Source organism: Odocoileus virginianus, chromosome 26 (genome assembly GCF_023699985.2).
Source record: "Odocoileus virginianus isolate 20LAN1187 ecotype Illinois chromosome 26, Ovbor_1.2, whole genome shotgun sequence".
NCBI classification, from domain to species: Eukaryota; Metazoa; Chordata; class Mammalia; order Artiodactyla; family Cervidae; genus Odocoileus; species Odocoileus virginianus.
The window spans coordinates 9,085,951-9,105,651 of NC_069699.1; the positions used below are offsets into that span (position 1 = coordinate 9,085,951).

Sequence of the window (19,701 nt, forward strand, 5' to 3'; positions counted from 1 at the left end):
TATACAGTCCATGGGGTTGCAAAGAGTCGGACACGACTGAACGACTTTCATTTTCACTTCTTCACTTTTCCCTGTAGACCCTCCTAGGTCTTCTTATGTTTGAGAAAGCAGTTATTCTGGGCAATTTGTGGCTGTCCATTGGTTTAGCAATACTGTCCATTGCTTCCCTGTGCAACGTGCATTATAAAGTTACCCCCATAAGTAGTTAGAGATAGAGGTGGCTCCCCTTTTTACAGACAAGGATGCTGAGCCTCAGAGAACTCAGGATGCCAGAGACCATGTTGTAGTGTGAATGGGGACTCAGGCTGCTCCTCTGTATTTGCAGAGTGAGCGAGGGTGGTCACACTTCACAACACACGTGGATTTCCTACCTTGCAATTTTTCATAAGAGAAATGGCCAGTGCATCAGATTCTTTTATGTTCAAACATCCAGGCAATTAAAAAATACTGTTAGAAAATAGCAAAATTAACAAGCACACCCAAGTGCACAGATTTTAGCAGTCCTGTAGTCCGTGGATACGTTGTTTTTCCTAATTGAGGGCATTTGTAGATGTAGGGATTCAGATGCTCTTGGGTTAAGATGCTTGGTTCTGTAAGTAGTCATGGGGACTGCAGGGCTGAAGGGTTTTATTATACTTGAGGGGAGAAAAGGCAGAGAACTATTGGATAAATGAACAGTTCCTAAATTAAAATTATTTAGGAATAAACATTACCAACTAACACTTGTCTTGATTTCTAGTTGGCCAAGTATTTTCATGAGTTTTCTGATTTTAGTATCTGATTTAATTCATTTAATAACTATTATATTGAGCAAGTATGTAATAAATGTGTTCTGATTTAAATATTATGAAATGCTGTCAGCTTTTGAAGAAGACATTGGAGATCATCATCTCCATTGTGCAGACAAGGACACAGAGAGTCTCTGTAGTCGTGTAGAGTGAGGGGTGGAATGGAGACAGTTCTCATGTTCTGCAGAACCTAGAGCTTCTCCCAGGAGTCATTTAATTCCAAGTGCCCCCACCCCCAAATCCCTGATGTCCAAAAGAAATAATGTGAGCCACTTATGTAATTTAAATCATTCTAGTAGCCACATAAAAAATGATATAGAAAGAAACAGATGAAGTTCATTTTAATAATGTTTTATTTAGCCCCATGTATCAGCATATTATCATGTCAGCATACAATTAATACAAACATTTTTTATTAGTGAAATAGTTAATATTTTTTAATACCAAGTCTTCGAAATCAGTTTCTGTCTTAGACGTACATCTCAGTGCAGACCAGAACCCTTTGGGGTCTCAACTGCCACACCTGGCGATGGGCTGCCACACACGGCAGTGGGACTCTAGCTCCTCCAAAGCCATTACAAGCCCCTGACCTTGAGACTGGCCTCCATCACGTTGGAGCACCTTGACAGTGGGTGGGTGAGATGGGCTTCAGCAAGATTCTAAATCTGTAAACTTATGGTTTTCAGATGTAACTGTTGGAGCCTTCATGTCGGACAGTGTGGTTCTCCTAAGGTGAGATGCTTCTCTCTTTCTCTTGGTTCTCTGTGGGTGAGGGATGGAATTTGGTTGGGGGGCGGTGCAGGGGATTTATTTATCATCAGTCAGCAGTCACTCTGCCCTGTTCCTTGCATGCGGAGGTGCTTGGTAATTGTGAATGCTACCTTTGTTTCCCTATTCTTGTTATCCTGTATCCCAGGGTTTCCAGCTGGTGGGCCTTGAGTGGCTTACATGTGTGAGAATAGATATCATCCTTGGAGCTTCTAGGCAGAGGTTCCTGTCTTTTGCCGTGAAGAACGCTTCCCGTGGATGTGCTTCACATGAAGTGTCATTTTCCACGGGTGCCATGACCCTGCCCTGTCCCATGTGTTCATCCCTACTTAGACTTGTCACCTCTACTTCCCCACCTCCTGGTCCCCAGCCCCCCAGGGACTGGGAGCCTCCTGCCCCCTCTTTGGTGACAGCAGTGGGTGAGGGGCTCAAGTTCACTGTGAAGCCCATGCCGTCTGCATCCCTCCTGCAAAGACCAGTGGGCTGCCATCCCACCCACGAGCCCTCTCCAAGTATTTCTGTCTGCATGAGTCAGAGGAGGCAGAATTACACTTTGGAGTGGGAGCCAACTCTTAGGTTTTGTTAACAGCCTGATTGCAGAACTTTCTAAAATAGGCTAGTAGGATCTTAGAGCTGGAAGGGATCCCAGAGGCCATGGAGTTCCACACCCTGGATTCCTCTCATTCAGCAGGGCCTTTCTCCTGAGTCTCTACCTCAGGGCTACACAGCCTCTTCTGGAAGGAGGGACCGCCTCAGATGAGGGCTTAGGAACTTCTAAGGGAACCAGTTAACTCTAGGTAATGCAAAACATCAAGTAGTTCAAGTTACTTGCCTTGCGCACACTTACCCACAAAGGCTGTTTGCAGGCTTTGTCAAATGAGCAGTAGCCAGAATTGTCTTTCAGAAAGTCCATGGATGATTTACACTTTCAAGATTGAGTGTAAAATTCCTGAGTCAGGAGTGACTCTGTTACTCCAGAGATTCTGATACTTTTAAAATCCACTACTTCTTTATCGAGCACTGCAGTGGGCAGAGAAGTGTGGGGAAGCATAATGTTTAAGGCATTCTGAATCAAGGGGACTAGTTAGACCAAGCCATAAATACATCACAAAAAATCATCAATATAATGCAATATGTGATAGGTGCTATGTGAACGGTATAGATAATACATATTCTAAAGATTTAGTAAAGATGATAACTACCCTAAGAATGGTCTAAACAGAGACTTGGATTATATTTTCTTATCAGATACCTAGCCTTAAGGGCCTTTAGCTTTCAAGGTTCTTTCTTTTTCATTCTTTCCTTCTTTAATTCCTGAGAGTTAATTTAAGATGGCCAGTCATGTTGGAAAGAAATGAATAAATTTAATACGGCATCCTCTCCCCCCGCCCACATATTACATTGTTGAAGAAGCAGAATAGCCTTGAGGTTGAGAGTGTAAACTCTGGGGCCAGGTGGCCTGGGTTCAGACCCTAAGTCTGCTCTTATGAGGTGAATTTCCTGAGCAAGGCTGGTAACCTCTTTTTCAGGATGGTCACCTGTTAAAAAGGCAATAGTGCTCACCTCACTGAATATCGTTTTTATGAGAGCTCAATGAGCTAGAACAGTGCCTGGTTTAAGTGCTCAATTTTATGCTGTGCTCAGTCATGCCTTACTCTTTGTGACCCTTGGAGCTTGCCAGGCTCCTCTGTCCATGGGCTTCTCCAGGCAAGAATACTGGAGTGGATTGCCATGTCCTCCTCCAGGGGGATGGATCCTTTCCTTTCCATAGGGTTGGATTTCTCCTTTATCACCCCATTCTCTGTGTTGGCGTTTTCTCGGGTGGAACAGCTTTCAGGGCCACAGATGGTTGTGGTTGGCCTTGAGAGGCCAAGGCTCCAGCTGGTGGCCTCGCCAAGTCGTTTTCCTCTGCTCACTCTTTCAAGCAGCGTGCTCTGGCTTCTCCACATTCCCCTTGAATAAAACACATTCCCCGGCTGCCGTTAGTGGAAACCAGGCCCTCTCCAAACCAGGAGCTTCTGGCTTAAGGCATATCTTATGGGTTCTGCTTTTTCATCATCCTTGTATTTTATAAACTTGCAGCTGTGAGCTCCACCCTGGAGGGACTTGTCTTCTTCTGTCCTCTTTTGTGAGGGACAACGCTCTCCAGGGATTTCCTCACACGTAGGTGTAAATGTAAAGCCAGGCAGTTACACGTGGATGGGAGACCCCAGACCCTAGCCTGGCATGGAGGGTGGAACCGGATGAGGTTGATGAACTCTTAACAGGGTCGGGTGTGGAGTCCACAGAAGAGAACACCTGGGAGCATTTGGAGGGAGGAGACTTTAGGACCAGGGCCGGGGTCACCGGCTCGGACGAGGAGGTCCGCAGATGGCCCTGACAACCATGGCAGGGGTGCCTAGGGGTCCCGAGCTCACGGTCACCCATTCCCTCATTCATCTGCTCCTGTGCGTTGACCTGTTGAGATGCAGCTGGGTGGCAGATTTGGGTGTACTTCATTGTTGTTCAGTGGCCAAGTCATGTCTAACTCTTCGCGACCCCATAGGCTGCAGCACACCAGGCGTCCCTGTCCTTTGCTATCTCCCAGACAAAGTCCATGTCCATTGAACCAGTGATGCCATCCAACCATCTCATCCTCTGTTGTCCCCTTCTCCTCTTGCCCTCAATCTTTCCCAGCATCAGGGTCTTTTCCAGTGAGTCAGCTGTTTGCATCAGGTGGCCAAAAAGTATTGGCGCTTCAGCTTCAGCATCAGTCCTTCCAGTGAGTAGTCTGGGTTGACTTCCTTTAAGATTGACTGGTTTGATCTTTCTGGATTTAACCTGTGTCTCCTGCAGTGGCAGGCAGGCTCTCCAGCCGAGCCACTAGGGAAAAGCCCTGGGTGAACTATGGAGAGCAACCAACACGGTTAATAAGACAGTTGTTGTTTGATAAGCGCTTACCCTTTGCCAGGCACTGTCTAAGCCCTGGTGTGTAGTAACTCCTCGCTCCTGTTGCTTTTTGCATCGTGGTATAATCTGCATACAGTTGAGGCAGGCACTTGATGAGTCCTGCCCAGTGTGTACACCTGTGTGACTTCTACCCCCATCAGGATGAAGAGCATTTCTGTCGCTCCAAGAGGTGTCCTCTTGTCTCTCTCCAATCACACCCCTCTCCTGACAACCACTCTCCTGATTTCTGTTCCCCTCGATCAGTTCTAGAGTTTCGTATAAATAGAACTAGACTGTATGCACTCGTTGGTTTCTGGCTTTTTCCACTCAGCGTGATGTTTTTGAGATGCAGCCGTATTGTGGGTTGTGTAGCCTTTTTCCTGGTACTGAGTGGTGTTCCATTGACCGACTAGACTGTAATTGTTTGTCTTTTTTTGGAAGAGTATGTTTGAACTCTTTTTTCAAAATTTTGTTTTTGGCCACACTTCTCGGCTTATGGGATTTTACTTCCTCAACTAGGGATCGAACCTGTGTCCTTGGCGGTGAGAGTGTGAAGGACTAACAACTGGACCGCCAGGGATTCCCCTGCATTTTGACTCTTAATCTTCTTAACAACTCTGTGACAGAGATATTGTGATTTAGGAGCCTCATTTTAGGGGTGAGGAAACCAAATGACCTGGAGGTTCTATCAGTTTAAAAAAGGAGGCGACTCTAGGTTGTGGCAAATGCTGTGAGGACAAGAGAGCAGGTTACAGTGTCAGAGGATGCCCGTGTCACCCTCAGTAGAGGCCAGGCAGGGTGGGGTCCGCGTCTGGTTGCAGGCGGCGGAGAGAGGTCAGTGGTACCCTTGCTGCGGCAGGTCTGCAGAAGTGGCCGTGGGTGGGTGAGAGGAGGAGAAGCAAGAAAGCAGTAAATCTTACCGTCCTTCCAGAAGCTTGACTGCAGAGGGAAAAGTGGGAATGGCAGTGGTTCAGAGAGGGTGTTTGGAGGGTGGGATTAAAGTGACCCTCAGCTTCACCCTCATCTGTCTGAACCTCACCCTGACCCCCTTCCTTTCTCGGGGCCTGGAGAGGTTGAAGAGGTAGAAGGGAGGAGGGGAGGTGAAGGGGGGATTAGGAAGGTGAGGAAGGGAGTGTCTGGTGTCCGGACTGTGGGTGGGGAAAGGGCTCAGAGCAGGATTCAGTTTGCGATGTGGATGAGGGTGACCACCTCGGGTCTCTTCCAGGAGTGTGACCGGCTCAGGATGAGCAGGGAAGGTTCCAGAGACGAGGTGGGGCCCCTCAGAGATGGCGGAGCGGGACACCCAGGGGACTGGGCAGGTTGGCACCCTTTGATGAAGTGCTGCATGTGGCTGAGCAGCAGTGAGTCAGGAGTCTGGAAACTCTGGCTGATGAAGCTAAGTGGGCATCCCAGGCATGACTTTGCTGACAAGTAGGCAAGTAGGGATAGACTTGGAGCTACCTTAGGGTCTTGGAGGCACCAGAAAATGGAGGAGGGCCAGGAAACCATGCCTGTGTGTGCATGTACCACACACACACACACACACGTACACACACACACACACACCACACTTACACACACCATACACAGCATGCCTGTTCTGCTCTAAGGGGGAGAGTCAAGAGCCATGTAGTTTAGGAATGCTTTGGGCTGCAGTTAAGAGAAAACCTTTCTGAGGTTGGCTTTCAACTATGTGGATGTGAATTGGGCCTCCCTTGTGGTTCAGCTGGTAAAGAATCCGCCTGCAATGCAAGAGACCTGGGTTCGATCCCTGGGTTGGGAAGATCCTCTGGAGAAGGGAAAGGCTACCCACTCCAGTATTCTGGTCTGGAGAATTCCATGGACTGTATAGTCCATGGGGTCACAAAGAGTCGGACATGACTGAGTGACTTTCGCTTTAAGACGTGAATTAGCTCCCTGGAGTAATGGATTACTTTGGGGATGGTTAGTGGTCTAACACCTTCACCAAGGGTGTGGGCTCTTTATCTCTCCTCCCGTCTCTGCCATGCAAGCAGCACTGACCCGACAAAAGGCCGGGGTCACTGGAGTAACATGTCTCAGGGTATCCTGCCTGGGTTTATTATCTACCTGGAAGTGAAATACCATGATCAAATTAGATATCAGAATTTAAACTGAGAACTATCAGAAAGAAGTATTCTTTGGATTAAAGATATGTATGCACACACACACACACACCACACATACTACACACACACACACACACACACACACACACACACACACACACACACACATTATGACATATTACTCAACTATAGGAATGAGTGAAAAAATGCCATTTACCACAATAAGGATGGACCTAGAGATGATCATACTCAGTGATCAGACTCAGATCATACCCAGACAGAAAAAGACAAATCTCATATGATTTCACTTATAAGTGGCAGCTATAAAATGATACAAATGAACTTATTTACAAAACAGAAATAGAAAACAAACTTAATGATTACCAAAGGGGAAAGGTGGGGGAAGGGATAAATTAGGAGCTTGGGGTTAACATATACACACTGGTAGATGTAAAATAGAAAACAATGAAGACCTACTGTGTAGCAGTGGGAATGCTACTCAATAATCTATAAGGGGAAAGAAGCTGAAAAAGAATAGACACATGCGTATATGTGTTTAACTGAATCACTTTATACCTGAAACCAACCCAACGCTGTAAATCAATTATACTTCAATTTAAAAAAAAGCATTCCAGCCACCAGCTCCTTTTAAAGTCTCAATGCATTAGCGGTGTTGCCCTTGGGTACCCCTCTGCTTTCATCTCAGCCCATGAAACCCAGTCTCCCGCCCCTACCAGGGTGTGGGCTGGCCCAACTCTGCCCTCAGGAAGTTTGTTCTCTGGGATTAGCTCAAGAGGGCAGGTCCGGTGTTAGGGTGACAGGCTCCTGGTGTTATTCCATGGAAGGTCGGAGGAAGTGATCAGAAAGGCTTATGAAAGATTTCTGGGCTTTTCCTGGTCCTGAAACAATACTTGGAGTTGAAACAAAAAGGTTTGGGGGAACTGATCTGACGGATGTTGGAGGGAGAGGTGCTTGTGAAGGTCCCAGCTTGTCATTTCAAAGGATTATGTGTGTGTTTTTTTTTTTTTTCTTTTAACAACCCTCATCGAAGTCCTTTTGTCTGTACTGCTCACTTCTGCTTCCTGCTCACCTCGCCTTCCTCTGCCAGGCTCTGTCCCAGGAGGAGGAAGCAGGCATTTCCCCAGCGAGGGGCCCTGGGATGGTGGGAGGGGGTGGGCTGCTTCTGCACAGTGACCTGGCTGGACATGTGCTAAGCAGGTGGAGTCTCACAGAGTGGACCCCAGCTCTGCTGGTACCCCTGTCTGTTTGATGAAACTTTGGCCCCTCCTGTCGTTTTCGATTCCTTGGACTAGAGAGGTTTCATTGAACAGGGGTTGTTGTTGTTTTAAATTTTTATTGGAATATAGTTGATTCACAATGTTATGTTAGTTTCAGGTGTACAACAAAGTGAATCAGTGATACATATACATTTAGCTACTCTTTAAAAAATTTTCTTCCCATATAACTCATTACAGAGTATTGAGCAAAATTTCCAGGTGCTGTGTAGTTAAGTCCTTAGTAGTTATCTGTTTTATATATCATAGGGTCTTTATGTCAGTCTCAATCCCCCAATTTATCTTTTTGCCCTCTTATCCCCTGGTAACCGTGTTTGTTTTCTATGTCTGTGACTCTGTTTTGTAAATGAGTTCATTTAACAAGAGTCTTTGAACACCTGCTCACTAGGGAATATTAGGATGAATTCAGCAGGATCCCAGCCCTTGGAGGGCCTGTAGGCTGATGGGATGAATTTGGACATGGACAGTGGCCTTAGTTAGTAGGTGAGGTGAGGTGTGGACACAGAGAAGGAAGAAATCCAAGTGCTGGGGTGCTAAGGAACACTTGAGCATCTTCTAAGGATGAACCCAGAAGGAAGTTGGAAACCCGATATTGGATTTCCAGACACTGCCGTTGTCTGACTTCCGTTAGACTTGCAGCTGGGTCTGCCTGTAGTTCCTTTTTACTTGTCACAATTGTTCTTCTCTTAACCCACATCTCAAGGCAGTGCTGGCAGTAGTGAAATCCCCTAACTCCATCTGGGCCGTGCAGTTCCTTGCTTCCTTTCTTCTGTGAGGTTTTCCTTAAGGCTTTCTTTTCTCTGAGTTGGTGTTCGTCCTGGCTCCCATCTGTCTTGTCCCCCTGGGCGCTCTTTGTGGGATCATTGAACACAAGTGAGGTCATTGTTCTCAAGCTGCTAAAGCCCCTTAATCTTGTTATATCACCCCCGGCGGCCTGAAGGCTGGGGCTCCTTGGGGGTAAAAGGGTCTCTTTGTGAGGCCTGGAGGGGAGAAGGTTAAGCCACAGTTTAGGTGAATCTTCCCTCAGCAGATGTTGGCAACCAGAGCAGAATGGTGTGATTCACTCCCTGCTTCTAATAGGGGGCCCCTGGGGAGTCCCCGGAAGGCCAGCAATGATGTTGTCCATCCATCAAGCATTGGAGGGTGGTCCTTGTCAGTGATAGGAGTGTGCCTATGTTTATTGGGTTTCACTTGGTCCAGCTATTAGGCAGGGTGATTTCTTCAGCTCCGAAATGCTTTGCTGTTACCAGCTGGGACCCCATTCATCAAGGTCTTTTAGAAAAAGTACTTAATTAATTGATGGGAGTAAACAAAGAGGGAAGGTTTCTGGATGGGACTTTGCAGTTCATGGCAGTAATGGCAGTAAATGCATTGGGGGATTCCTGCTTGTGCGTCTGTTTCTTGAGTCACGGCATCCCCCTGTAGGGACACCTCTTAAATCTGTTCCTATCTTCCTATTAAAATGAAAATCAAAAGTTAATTGATGAAATTTTCAAATAATCTTCCAACATCTGGTGGTTCATTTATGGCTGCAACCAGATGTGTTTTATTAACAACTAGCTGGCCTTCATTATTGGGAAGATAACTGTTCATTTATTGGGAAATAAGCTGAGACACCAGAGAACAGGATTTACAGAGCACCCTGGCCATTTTCTCTCACTCAGGCTGATTCATACTTTACTTAGAGGCTGGGCTGAAGCCCTGGGATTTGTCCTGTCGGCTTAGTTCTCATTTGGTTCCTCCCGACCTGTAGGGCGAGACCCGTCATCACAGTGGATGTCTCCATCTTCCTCCCTGCCTCCATCAACATCACGGCGCCTCAGTGTCATGACGGCCAGCAGCCTGTGAACTGCCTGAATGTCACCGCCTGCTTTAGCTTCCACGGCAAACACGTCCCGGGAGAAATAGGTAACACACAAGCCCAAGTCAGGGCTCTGCATAGCCATCCTAACTGGAGTGGGCTTGTGGGATCATGGGCAACCAGGGGCTGTTCTGGAGTTCCCTCCTGAAGTGCAACCTGGCTGGGTTTACAGGCAGTGGGTCCACAGGCTAGATGCGCTTTTCCCTGAGGTCCCCCCTCTGCTCTTCTAACCATTATTTTCTCAATTCAGTGCAACCTACAGCTCTCAGAAAAATAATGTTTGACTCTAAGCATCCTTTCTCCAAATGTCCCTGGACCACACTGAAACCTCACGGGGCCACGAGTAGGACAGGTGGTGGGTCTTGTGGACATGCAGTGGGTAGCCTGGCCCTTACAAAACATTCCATGTAGTTAGAAAAAAAAGTAGTGGGACTTTGGAGGCTCTCCTTTGAGCTTGCAGCACCAGCCAGATGCTGAGGGCTCATGTTCTTTCCTGTGGAATCAGAGACACAGGATGAGTGGTGAGATTAGCATGCTGAGTTTTACAAAGGTTCAGGCTTCCAAAAGGCAGGGAGCTGCCTTTGTTAGCTTCAGGTGATGGAGAAGAGGCAGGTAAATCCTGGCCACTGGCAGCCATCCCTGCCATTTCTCTAACAGGGGGAGGTCAACTTGCTGGCTTAGTTCTGAGACTGGATCAAGCCCTGGAACAAGATAGGATCAATGTGGCTTAGAATTCAGAGTGTGTGATCACCTGAAGGAAGTGAATCTGGAGTAGTTGTGCAGATTAAGAAGTCTTTTGTTTTTACAAACTGTATCAGCATCCCCTAGGAGTTTGTTAGATGTGCAGAATCACAGGCCCTGTTCTAGACTCCGAACCAGAATCTGCATTCAATAAGATCCCCACAGGATGCTGGTACACATTTAAGTTTGATATGCTCTGCTCTGGGGTGCAGGTGTGTGGGAACCCAGACACACAGAACACATGTCATGCACTAGTCAATTTCTCAGCTGCATCTTGAATGCTCTACCTTAGATAACAATATGCTAGTCCTTCTAGGCCAGGGGTCCCCAAACTCTGGGATCTAATGCTTAATGATCTGATGTGGAGCTGATGTAACAATAATAATAGAAATAAACTGCACAAAAAATATAATTCTCTTCAGTCACTCCCAAACCATTTCCCTTACCCCAGTTCATGGAAAAATTGTCTCCCATGAAATTGGTTCCTGGTGCCAAAAGGTTGGAGACTGCTGTTCCGGCTTGTTTCACTGACATTTCTCTTGATCTTCAGGTGAATTGAATAAACTCAACAATGAAATCTTGTATTTTTTTTTATGGATTTTTGAAAAAGAACTCAAAAATTTCAAAATTGAATATGAATTTACTGTGAACTTGGAACTTGGGTGGTACGAGAGAACTAATAAACTTTTTGTGTGCGAATCCAGTGAGAAAAAGATACTTGGTCCAGATCATACAGCTCTTGGTGAAGCCAAAAGTTGAATTCTGGTCTGATGATACTATTGCTTTCCAAAAACAATTTCCTACCATCTCCCTAATTGTTTAAGGCACCACAGTCTTTAGGAAAAAAAATGGTCTGATGGTCTTGGGACTCATATATCCTCTCCCTAATTAGATGGTATGTCCTTTATCAAATATCAACTCGTGATGTAGTTGGACTCCATTAAAAAGCATTTTAAAAGAATTGTTGAGTTGAAGATTACTTCTGGTGTATTTAAAAATAAGCAGAACTATTCTGTTATAGAACTCTTAAGAAAAGCAAGCAGTTAATAGTTCATGTGTGTGTTCATTTGTCAAATATTTATTGTGTGCCTGCATGAGCCAGCCATGTCCTCATGGAGCTTTTAATGGGAATTAGAAGGAGTTTCTATTTTGATCCTGAAGCTGCACACACAGTTTTCAGACTCATTAACCACATCGCTGTGGTGGTGAAAATGGAGGTAAGTTGGTAGAGCAGGAACAGAGAAGAAACCAAAATGCAAGTTTGGAGCAAGAGTGATTTCAGAGCATATGACATAAGTGTGAGAGCAAACCCTAATTTGTAGATTCAAGGGCCGAGCCAGGAGGAGATGTGGGTGTTTTCTCATGCTGCCCCCAGCAAATGTCTCTTTCTGGGGCTCTAGTCATTGACCCCAGTCTCTGGGTCTCCTTTCATAGACCCCAGTGACTGGGGCCCTTTTCATTGACTCTGGTCATTGGGGCCCCTTTCATGGACTCTGGTCACTGGGGCTTCATTCATAGACCTCAGTCTTAGGGCTCCTTTCATAGACCTCAGTCAGTGGAACTCCTTTCATAGACTCCTGGTCACCTGAGCCCCTTTCGGTGACCCTGGTATTCAGGGCCTCTTTCAGTGACCTCCAAGCAGAATTATAATGTAGGTCAGGGCTAGTCATGGCCCTTCAGTGGTGGAGGATGGTGGAAGAGACAGGCTGTTGGATGACATCCAGTACTGCACCCAGGGGCAGAAACCTGGATAAGGTCTGCTTTAGGGTGTGGAGAATTGAGCAGGTGCTCCTCCGCTACTCTCCATCTGCCACACGGGGTCATTGATGAAATCCAGTATCTCTTGACAGTCTGAGGGGATGTTTGTACACATTTATTTAAGAGTCAGGCTTAAAGAGAATGGTAATGGGAGAATTTGGGTATTTGCAGAGCCATGCAGGAAGTTATGTATCCTTGGCATTTTCTCTCCCTTTCCCTGGAATTCAGGGAAATGAGCGATAGCTTAGTTTTTGCAGTAAAGGGAGAAATGTAGAAATCTGCCCCTAAACGAGTTGGCAGCGGAATATAGAAGGTTTGAGGAGGGAACAATGGGAAGCCATGGTGGTGGAGCTGAAGTAGCTATGTGGATACAGATGTGGGTAGAGTTCTCCGTAGATGCTTCCCCAGGGTTCTGCACCATCAGGAAGATCAGGTCCCCGGTTTCCAGATGCAGGAAATATGGGGTAACCTTCAGTGCACAGACATCCTCTGCTCTCCTCCGGGCCCAGTAGCTGGTGCTGGCCAGCTTGGTGTCACCACCCAGGCCTCTGCATTGGGCTCCCGGGGCTGGAACTCCGGTTACAAGCCTTCCTCACTCTCATTGCTGGAGGAAGATGCAAGAACATGTTAGTGGTGGTTTTGGCCATGGCGTGCTTGGCAAGAGGGCATCTACCAGTCACCTCTGAATGTCTGCGTATCCAGAGCAGAGTTTGTCAGCAGAACGGCTGTGTTTGGACGGGACAGGCTGGGCAGTGCAATAGGGAGGTGCCCAACGCTGTGCTTGGCACTTCTGAACAGTTGTCAGAAGTGGTATATGTCTGTTGGCCTCTTCAGCTGTGGGACCACCCCGAGAATGTTTTGGGGGGACTGTAAGCAGTTGACTTATAGTCATCTCTTTAGCTTTTTCTCTCCCTTGGGACCTGGTGGAGCTCAGGCACACACACAGAGAAGGGATTCCATTTGCCTCTTCATTTTCTGTGTTGTACTGGAAAACCCACGGCTCCCGCTTGGGCCAGGACATTCAGGGCCAGCTGATGACCCAAGCCACTGGAGGGGCCACGGTGGCTTCTGGTGGTACTATGGGAAATAGAGCAGTTCTCTATGGGGGCGACTCCGCCTTGGCCCCCATGACAGCCTAGCAGAATCCATCCAGGAGAACAGAAACCACACCAGTTATTTTAACAGATAGAATTTAACACTGGGAATCAGTTAAGCAGGTCATGGAGGACCTGGTAGTAACCACAGGAAGCTGCTTGTAGGTCTGTATGAGGGATCTTAAAGGTGGTTCCTGACCAGCCACAATAGCAGCACATGATATCTTGTCAGAAATGTGAATTCTACCTGATTCAGAAACTCTGAGAGTAAGGCCCAGCAACCTAGGTTTTAATAAACCTGCAGCTGGCTTGGATGTGAGAACTTCTGGCCAAGGACAACAAAGGGAAAATGTTATATGTAGGGTGGACCACTTGCTTGGGGTCATCAGAACCTGTGAGCTTGGAGAAGGGACCTTGCGGACCTGGCATCTAAACCTCGGAGGTGGGGACACTGGTTGGTGCCATTGGTATATCTTAGGGCTGCAGTGAGGCTGGCTCTAGGGCTCGGCGGGGGGTGGGGATGGGGAAGAAATGAGAATTAACTGCTGTTGGAAGCAGCTGCGTGGAAAACGGTTGCTGGGCTAAGCTGATGAGAAGTCCCTTCCCCTCCTGCGGCCTCGCAGCCTCTCTCAAGCTCTCCATCTTGGCAGGGTCTCCCAGAGAGCCACAGGCAAGGCAGAAATGAGGTCTGCAGAGTCCTTGCCCCAGCCGAGCAGAGCAACAGCTTCCTAAACCCATCACAGGGAGTCACTGAAACTCCTGTGTGGCTCATTCAGTCAACAGATAGTTATTAAGTTCTAAGAAGTGCCAGACCGTGTGCTTGGGCGGAACAGACCAGGCAAGGTCTTTGCCCTCATGGAGCATGTGTGGCTGGTCCAGTGCAGTCCCGCACTGCAGACACCATTCCCAATTTAGGCAGCCCCCAGAACACATTTATGACGTTTCATCAAGCCATTTAATACAAGAGTTCAGCCCATCTCAGGTCTTACTAATCTTCATTCTTGGCCTGGGGGGCAGTGTGAGGCTCCTGGGAGCCTCCTGGCTGCTATAAGCAAGGCAGGTGATGGCTGTGCCTAAGAGGCCTCTGCTCCTTACCTGTGGACCAAGCCTGTACCTACCTTGCTGGCCAGGCTGAAGCCTAAACGCACTTGTCAGTCCTCAGAGGCTGAGACTCAAGCAGGCAATTCTGGACCATCCCCGGAAAGCCAGGTGGAAAGCAGGCAGGGCTGAGCCTTAAGTGGTTGTGTTTTGTGCTCTGACCTGGCGCCCCCATATTTCCGTGGCTCTCATTCAGTCTGGCGAGGCTGAGTGAGCAGGGGGCTTGTCCTGCCCCAAAACGGGCAGTACAGCCGGGTCCTGAGACATGGCACCGAGGTCATGCAAGCCAGGGGCAGAAATAGGGTTGACACCAGACCCCTCCTGTGGTCCTCGGGGTGCATTTTTACTCCAGAGAGCGTTTGCACATGGAGAACATTCTCTGAGCTCCTTCTGGTCTCTCAAGCAGCGTGGGGATGGGATAATGAGGCAAGTCCAGGTTCTGTGAGGAGAGGGGAACCTACTGTAACTACCACCTCATTGCTTGGGGGGAGGGTAAGAAAAGTTAGGAAAGTAGAAACAGTCTCTTTCTCCCCTCTCTCCTGGAAAACTTGAAGGGAAGCTCAGAATAAGTCTGGAAGGAGGATTTATTGGTAGAATTTCGTAGCTGAAATAATTTTCTAATGGAGAATGGGAATGAATCAAAACTCGCCGGGAGCGACCAGAGCCACGTTGATGCGAGACAGCTGGCTTGCTGTTGGCCCGGGCCGGTGTGGGGGGGCCCTGGGGAACCAGCTGGGGGGTAGGGAAAGGAGGAGACTGGAAGCATGACTCCAGGCAGATCAGCTTTTCCATCAAGATGACATCATTCGACATGGCAGGGACACAGGCTGCCAGAAGGAGAGCTGAGGCTGTGATGTGTGCTGTTGGAGCAGGCCCTAATCAGAACCAGCGCCTCCCCGGGCCCGGCTGACTGCGCTGGGGAGGCCATCGGCAACTCTGCCAGCTTGATGCTCCCATCTTCTCACAGGGTGGGCTGCCAGCCAGGCAAGCTGCCCAGCTGTTTCTCCAGCATCTCCTCTGCTGCTGGGGGCGGTGGGGGCCGGGGTGGGGGGAGCTTCTTTGTAGAGACACCTAGGGTGGGGGCTGTTTAAAAACCAACGGTCAAGCTCAGAGTCAGGGTGATCTGCACTTCTTCCCACTCCAACAGCTCCCTCCTCCCTCAGGCTGGGTTTCCTGTGATGTGTCTCTTGGTTTTGTTGTAAAAGAGAGATTTGATAAGGTGCTAACTTATCAAATTATTGTACAATTTAAATTATTAATAATGTAATTATTAATATAATTAATGTAATGTAATTAATAATGTAAATTATTGTATAATTTAAAATACCAAAGTAAATTTTAAATCAAGGAGAAGCTCTGAGCAGGCAGTTCAAAAGATGAAATGTTTCCAAAATGATTGCTCTTGGTGAATCAGATGAATCTGGTCTATCTGATTGTACACTTTCACACTTTAGAAATATCTGATAGGTGAGCTTGTTGGCATGAGTATACTCCACCCAGAGCAGAACAGCGGTTGTGGTCCTCAGATCAGGGTTAGTGACTCTGACCTGTTTCTCCTCTCCCTTGAGTTGCAAGAGAAATATATTGGGCCAGTGATTCTGCAGTTAGTCAGGGTTTGGGGGGGACTAAGCTTGATGTTTGTAAAATATCTGCACAGTTCTTGACAACATACAGAGGGTCAAATTCATTCTGTTTTCTGGACTTGCCCCATTTTAATTCAAATTCTTGCAGAAGCAGAGCCTGTGGCAAAGATTTGAATGCACATTGTTGATTCAGGAGGGGATCCCAGGAAATACCAGTAGGAAAGCAGGACCATGAGATAGGAAGGGAAGGCAGGTGCAGTAGTTGGGGTTCACCAGAGAAGCAGAATCCTGAGGATATTGGATACTGTATATGTAAGTATAAGATATTGTAGCTCAGAGGCAGTCTGGAAGCAGCATTCCTTCTTTTGGGGGGCACCTTTGGTCTTTTTCTCTTAAGACCATCAACTAGTTAGGTGAGGCCCACCTCCATTCTGGATGGTAATCTGCTTTATTCGAAGGTGGCTCAGACAATGAAGACTCCACCTGCAGTGCGGGAGACCTAGCTTCGATCCCAGGGTTGGGAAGATCCCCTGGAGGAGGGCATGGCAACCCACTCCAGTATTCTTGCCAGGAGAATCCACATGGACAGAGGAGCCTGGCAGGCTACCGTCCATGGGGTCACAAAGAGTCAGACGTGACTGAGCGACTAAGCACTTAACTGATGTAAATAATCAGTCTCATCTAAAAAATACTTTCACTGTAACGTTCAGATAGGTGTTTGACCAAATACCATGGCTTAGTCAGGCTGACCAGAAACCATCACGGCAGCAGAATAGAGCATGTATCATTGAACCCGTTACCTCTGTTAACAGGACTGCCAGAGCGGAAGCCTGCCGGGGAAGCCTGGGAGCCAGAGCAGACGCGCCTCACAGTTACCGCACCCAAGGGACCGGGGAGCTGGGGCCATGGTTTCCTGAATGCTGTCCCCGGGGCTTTAGTCCTTGGTGCTCCTGGCCGGCTGTCCCAGTGGGTGGGGCCGCCAGAGCCCATGGGAAAAGGGGTTGCAGGTGCCAGCAGTTTAGAAGTTGGGTTGGACAGCAGAGAAATGGTAAAAGCCAAGAGGATGTGGGTGGGGCACTGACGCTAATCTGCTCTGTCTTCCTGTGCTCATTTCCACCCAGTTTTCTCTGGGCTTGGCCATTCATTGCTGACGAGATGGTTCAAAGGCACTGTTCTCTCCCTGGTCACCCTTCACGCCAGCCATGGAAGGGCAGCTGTGGCTCCCTCACCAGGCAGGATGGCCAGATGGGGACTGCAGAGGGGACCCCATTGAGCAAGGTCTTCTGGCTCATCTTCTGCAATGCCCACCTCCTGGCCTAAGCTTGCTAAATGGAACTTGGAAACTCAGTTCATTTCTACGTGTTCTTTCTTACTGTTTGGCTGTTGCTCAGGGAAATTGTGATCGAGAGAAAGTAAATTGGCCAACATTCAGTTCCAGATCTCTATACTTGTTTGATTCTGCTGTCTGTGCATTCAAAGAATGTGAGTTTTTGATCCAATAATGTAAAAAACGTACCAAGAACCACTGTGATAGGAATAGCCCAACACTGGGGTTGAGGAGAGCTCCAGATTCCGCTTTCTGGCCGGGAGCAAGTCTTGTTCCCTCTTTTTTTTAAAAAAAAAGATTTATCTTTAATTGGAGGATAATTGCTTTACTTGTTCCCTCTTGGGGCATCAGTTCCTCATCTGAAAAAACGAGGGTCTTGATTGAGATGGTCCCTAGGCTTGCCTGAAAGCTTTCACATTCTACGAGTCTCCCTCCTTTCCTGCCCCACTGCTGTCGGAGCAGGTGTGTAAATCTTGTGCAGGTTCCTGTGCTTTCTCTGTTGAAGTACTTTCCTGTGTGCATTCTTCTCTTTTCAATAATATCACCATCCAGGTCTCAGGTACCTCTTGGTGACCCAGCTTCACCTTGGGAATCTGCTATTTGCTGAAATAAACAAGCTGGGCAGACCTACCCTTGCTGACCAAGAATCTGCTAGCGTGGCTCGGCAAAGTCCCTGAGATGGCAGAGGCCCAAGAAAACCATTAAATGCATCAAAAATATGCCCTGTGGCAGCTGCCGAATGCCTATCCAGGTCACTTTCTCCCTTCATACCTTCCTTAGTGGCTGATCCCTTTGATGTTATTAAAAGGCAGAACCATCCCCGTGGCCCCAGCTCACATAGTTAAATGCTGGCAGGCGTGAGGCTACTTTTTTGGGGTGCAAGAGCTCAGCTCCTAGGAGGCTCATGTGTGGAGCCAGGGCAGGGGCTGGGTCATCCGTTTTCCCACTGCTCAGAAGTCTCATCTGGTCATTCTAGGTACAGATGCTCCTTTTCTCTCACTTCAAAAATACCATGCTCCCCTGAATCCACAAAGCAGCTAAGAAATAGTATTATGTAAAAAAGTGTTATGTGGTACAGGAGAGCAGTGAAATGGTTCTGTTGAGGCCATACTTACCTAATAAAGTGAGCAATACTTACCTAATAAAACGCATTGTCACATACTTCCTGACAAGCTCTGAAATAATGGAGGTGGAAACTTTTGGGTTTATCTAATGTGTGTTCTGTATTGTGACCATGTTTTAAAGTCCCACATTTTGTCACAATAGGTTCTGCCGCCCTGGCATTACACCTTGAGGCACCAGGTGATGAGGTTTTCTTTTTTAGGGGTGCATCCCAATATAGACCTCAATGGCGGTCATGATTTTGTTGAACCAGTAGACACCATTAAGCCATGTGGTCCCACCCCATGGCAGCCCGGGAAGGAAGTCAGCTTCAGCCTCTTCTGTGTTTCCCTGCAGGAAAGCTCTGTGAGGGCAGGGCGTTTGCCCGTGTTGTTCTTTGATGTGTCTCGTATGCCTGCACAGTGCCCAGTTCAGTGGGCGACGGACGGCCACAGTCCGATAGATGCAGCAGTTATAGAGCCCTACTCGACATCTGTGAGATGAGCCACATTGGGGGGGGGGGGGGTGATAACTCCCTTGTGTTGGGCATATGCCCCATTTCATTATAGGAGTCAGTATTCCATGTAGCCTGCGTAGTTTCAGTAACTTCTCTTAATATTCTGTAGGTTTGCTGTGATGCCTACCTTTCAGGACACTAACTGTGTTGGATACAGCTAACCATTGATATGTATATTGGTGGCTCAGTTAATAACTCATGAGGTTTAAATCAGGGGGACCTGTGACATGTGACGCCCAGAGAATCCTCGGGAAGACAGGCCAGCCTGGTCTGTCTGGATTCTGGGGGGGCCCCTGGCTGCATACTTCTCTGGGAGATGGTATTGATCAGGGCTGCCTGACATCAGCCCTCTGTGCAGCGGAGGGCTACATATCATCTGAAGGGAGCGTGCGACCCTCTAAGGGTGTCTGGAGGGGGCCTCGTGACTGTGTGTATCCTCACTCACATTTTGACCTTATTCATCGGCAGGCCTGAATTATGTTCTGACGGCTGATGTGGCCAAAAAAGAGAAGAGCCAGTTGCCCAGGGTCTACTTCGTGTTGCTGGGAGAGTCCGTGGGTCAGGTCTCCGAGAAGCTGCGGCTGGTCCACTTGGAGGAGACGTGTCATCACTATGTGGCCCACGTGAAGGTCAGTTGCTTTTTTTTCAAACGTTGATCTCTGCAGATGTTCAGTTGGAACTGGTGGAAACTTTTATTCTGCATTACGTATGCTCTTTCAAAATTTTATTTTACAAGGAGGAGAACATTTGTTTCT

General features: G+C 47.8%; 1 protein-coding gene across 4 annotated transcripts in view; it reads left to right on the top strand.

Annotated features, from left to right (window-relative positions):
• Nucleotides 1-19,701, top strand: part of ITGA9 (integrin subunit alpha 9) — a 356,853-nt gene that overhangs the window by 74,977 nt on the left and 262,175 nt on the right. For all 4 annotated transcript variants that reach the window (XR_011483592.1, XM_070455419.1, XM_070455417.1 and 1 more), the window contains exons 13-15: nt 1,475-1,520; nt 9,620-9,774; nt 19,415-19,575. Coding sequence is in view for 3 of the 4 variants with exons in the window: in XM_070455419.1 (XP_070311520.1) it covers nt 1,475-1,520; nt 9,620-9,774; nt 19,415-19,575 (362 nt within the window). In the remaining variant the exon portion in view is untranslated. The remainder of the gene's footprint in view (nt 1-1,474; nt 1,521-9,619; nt 9,775-19,414; nt 19,576-19,701) is intronic.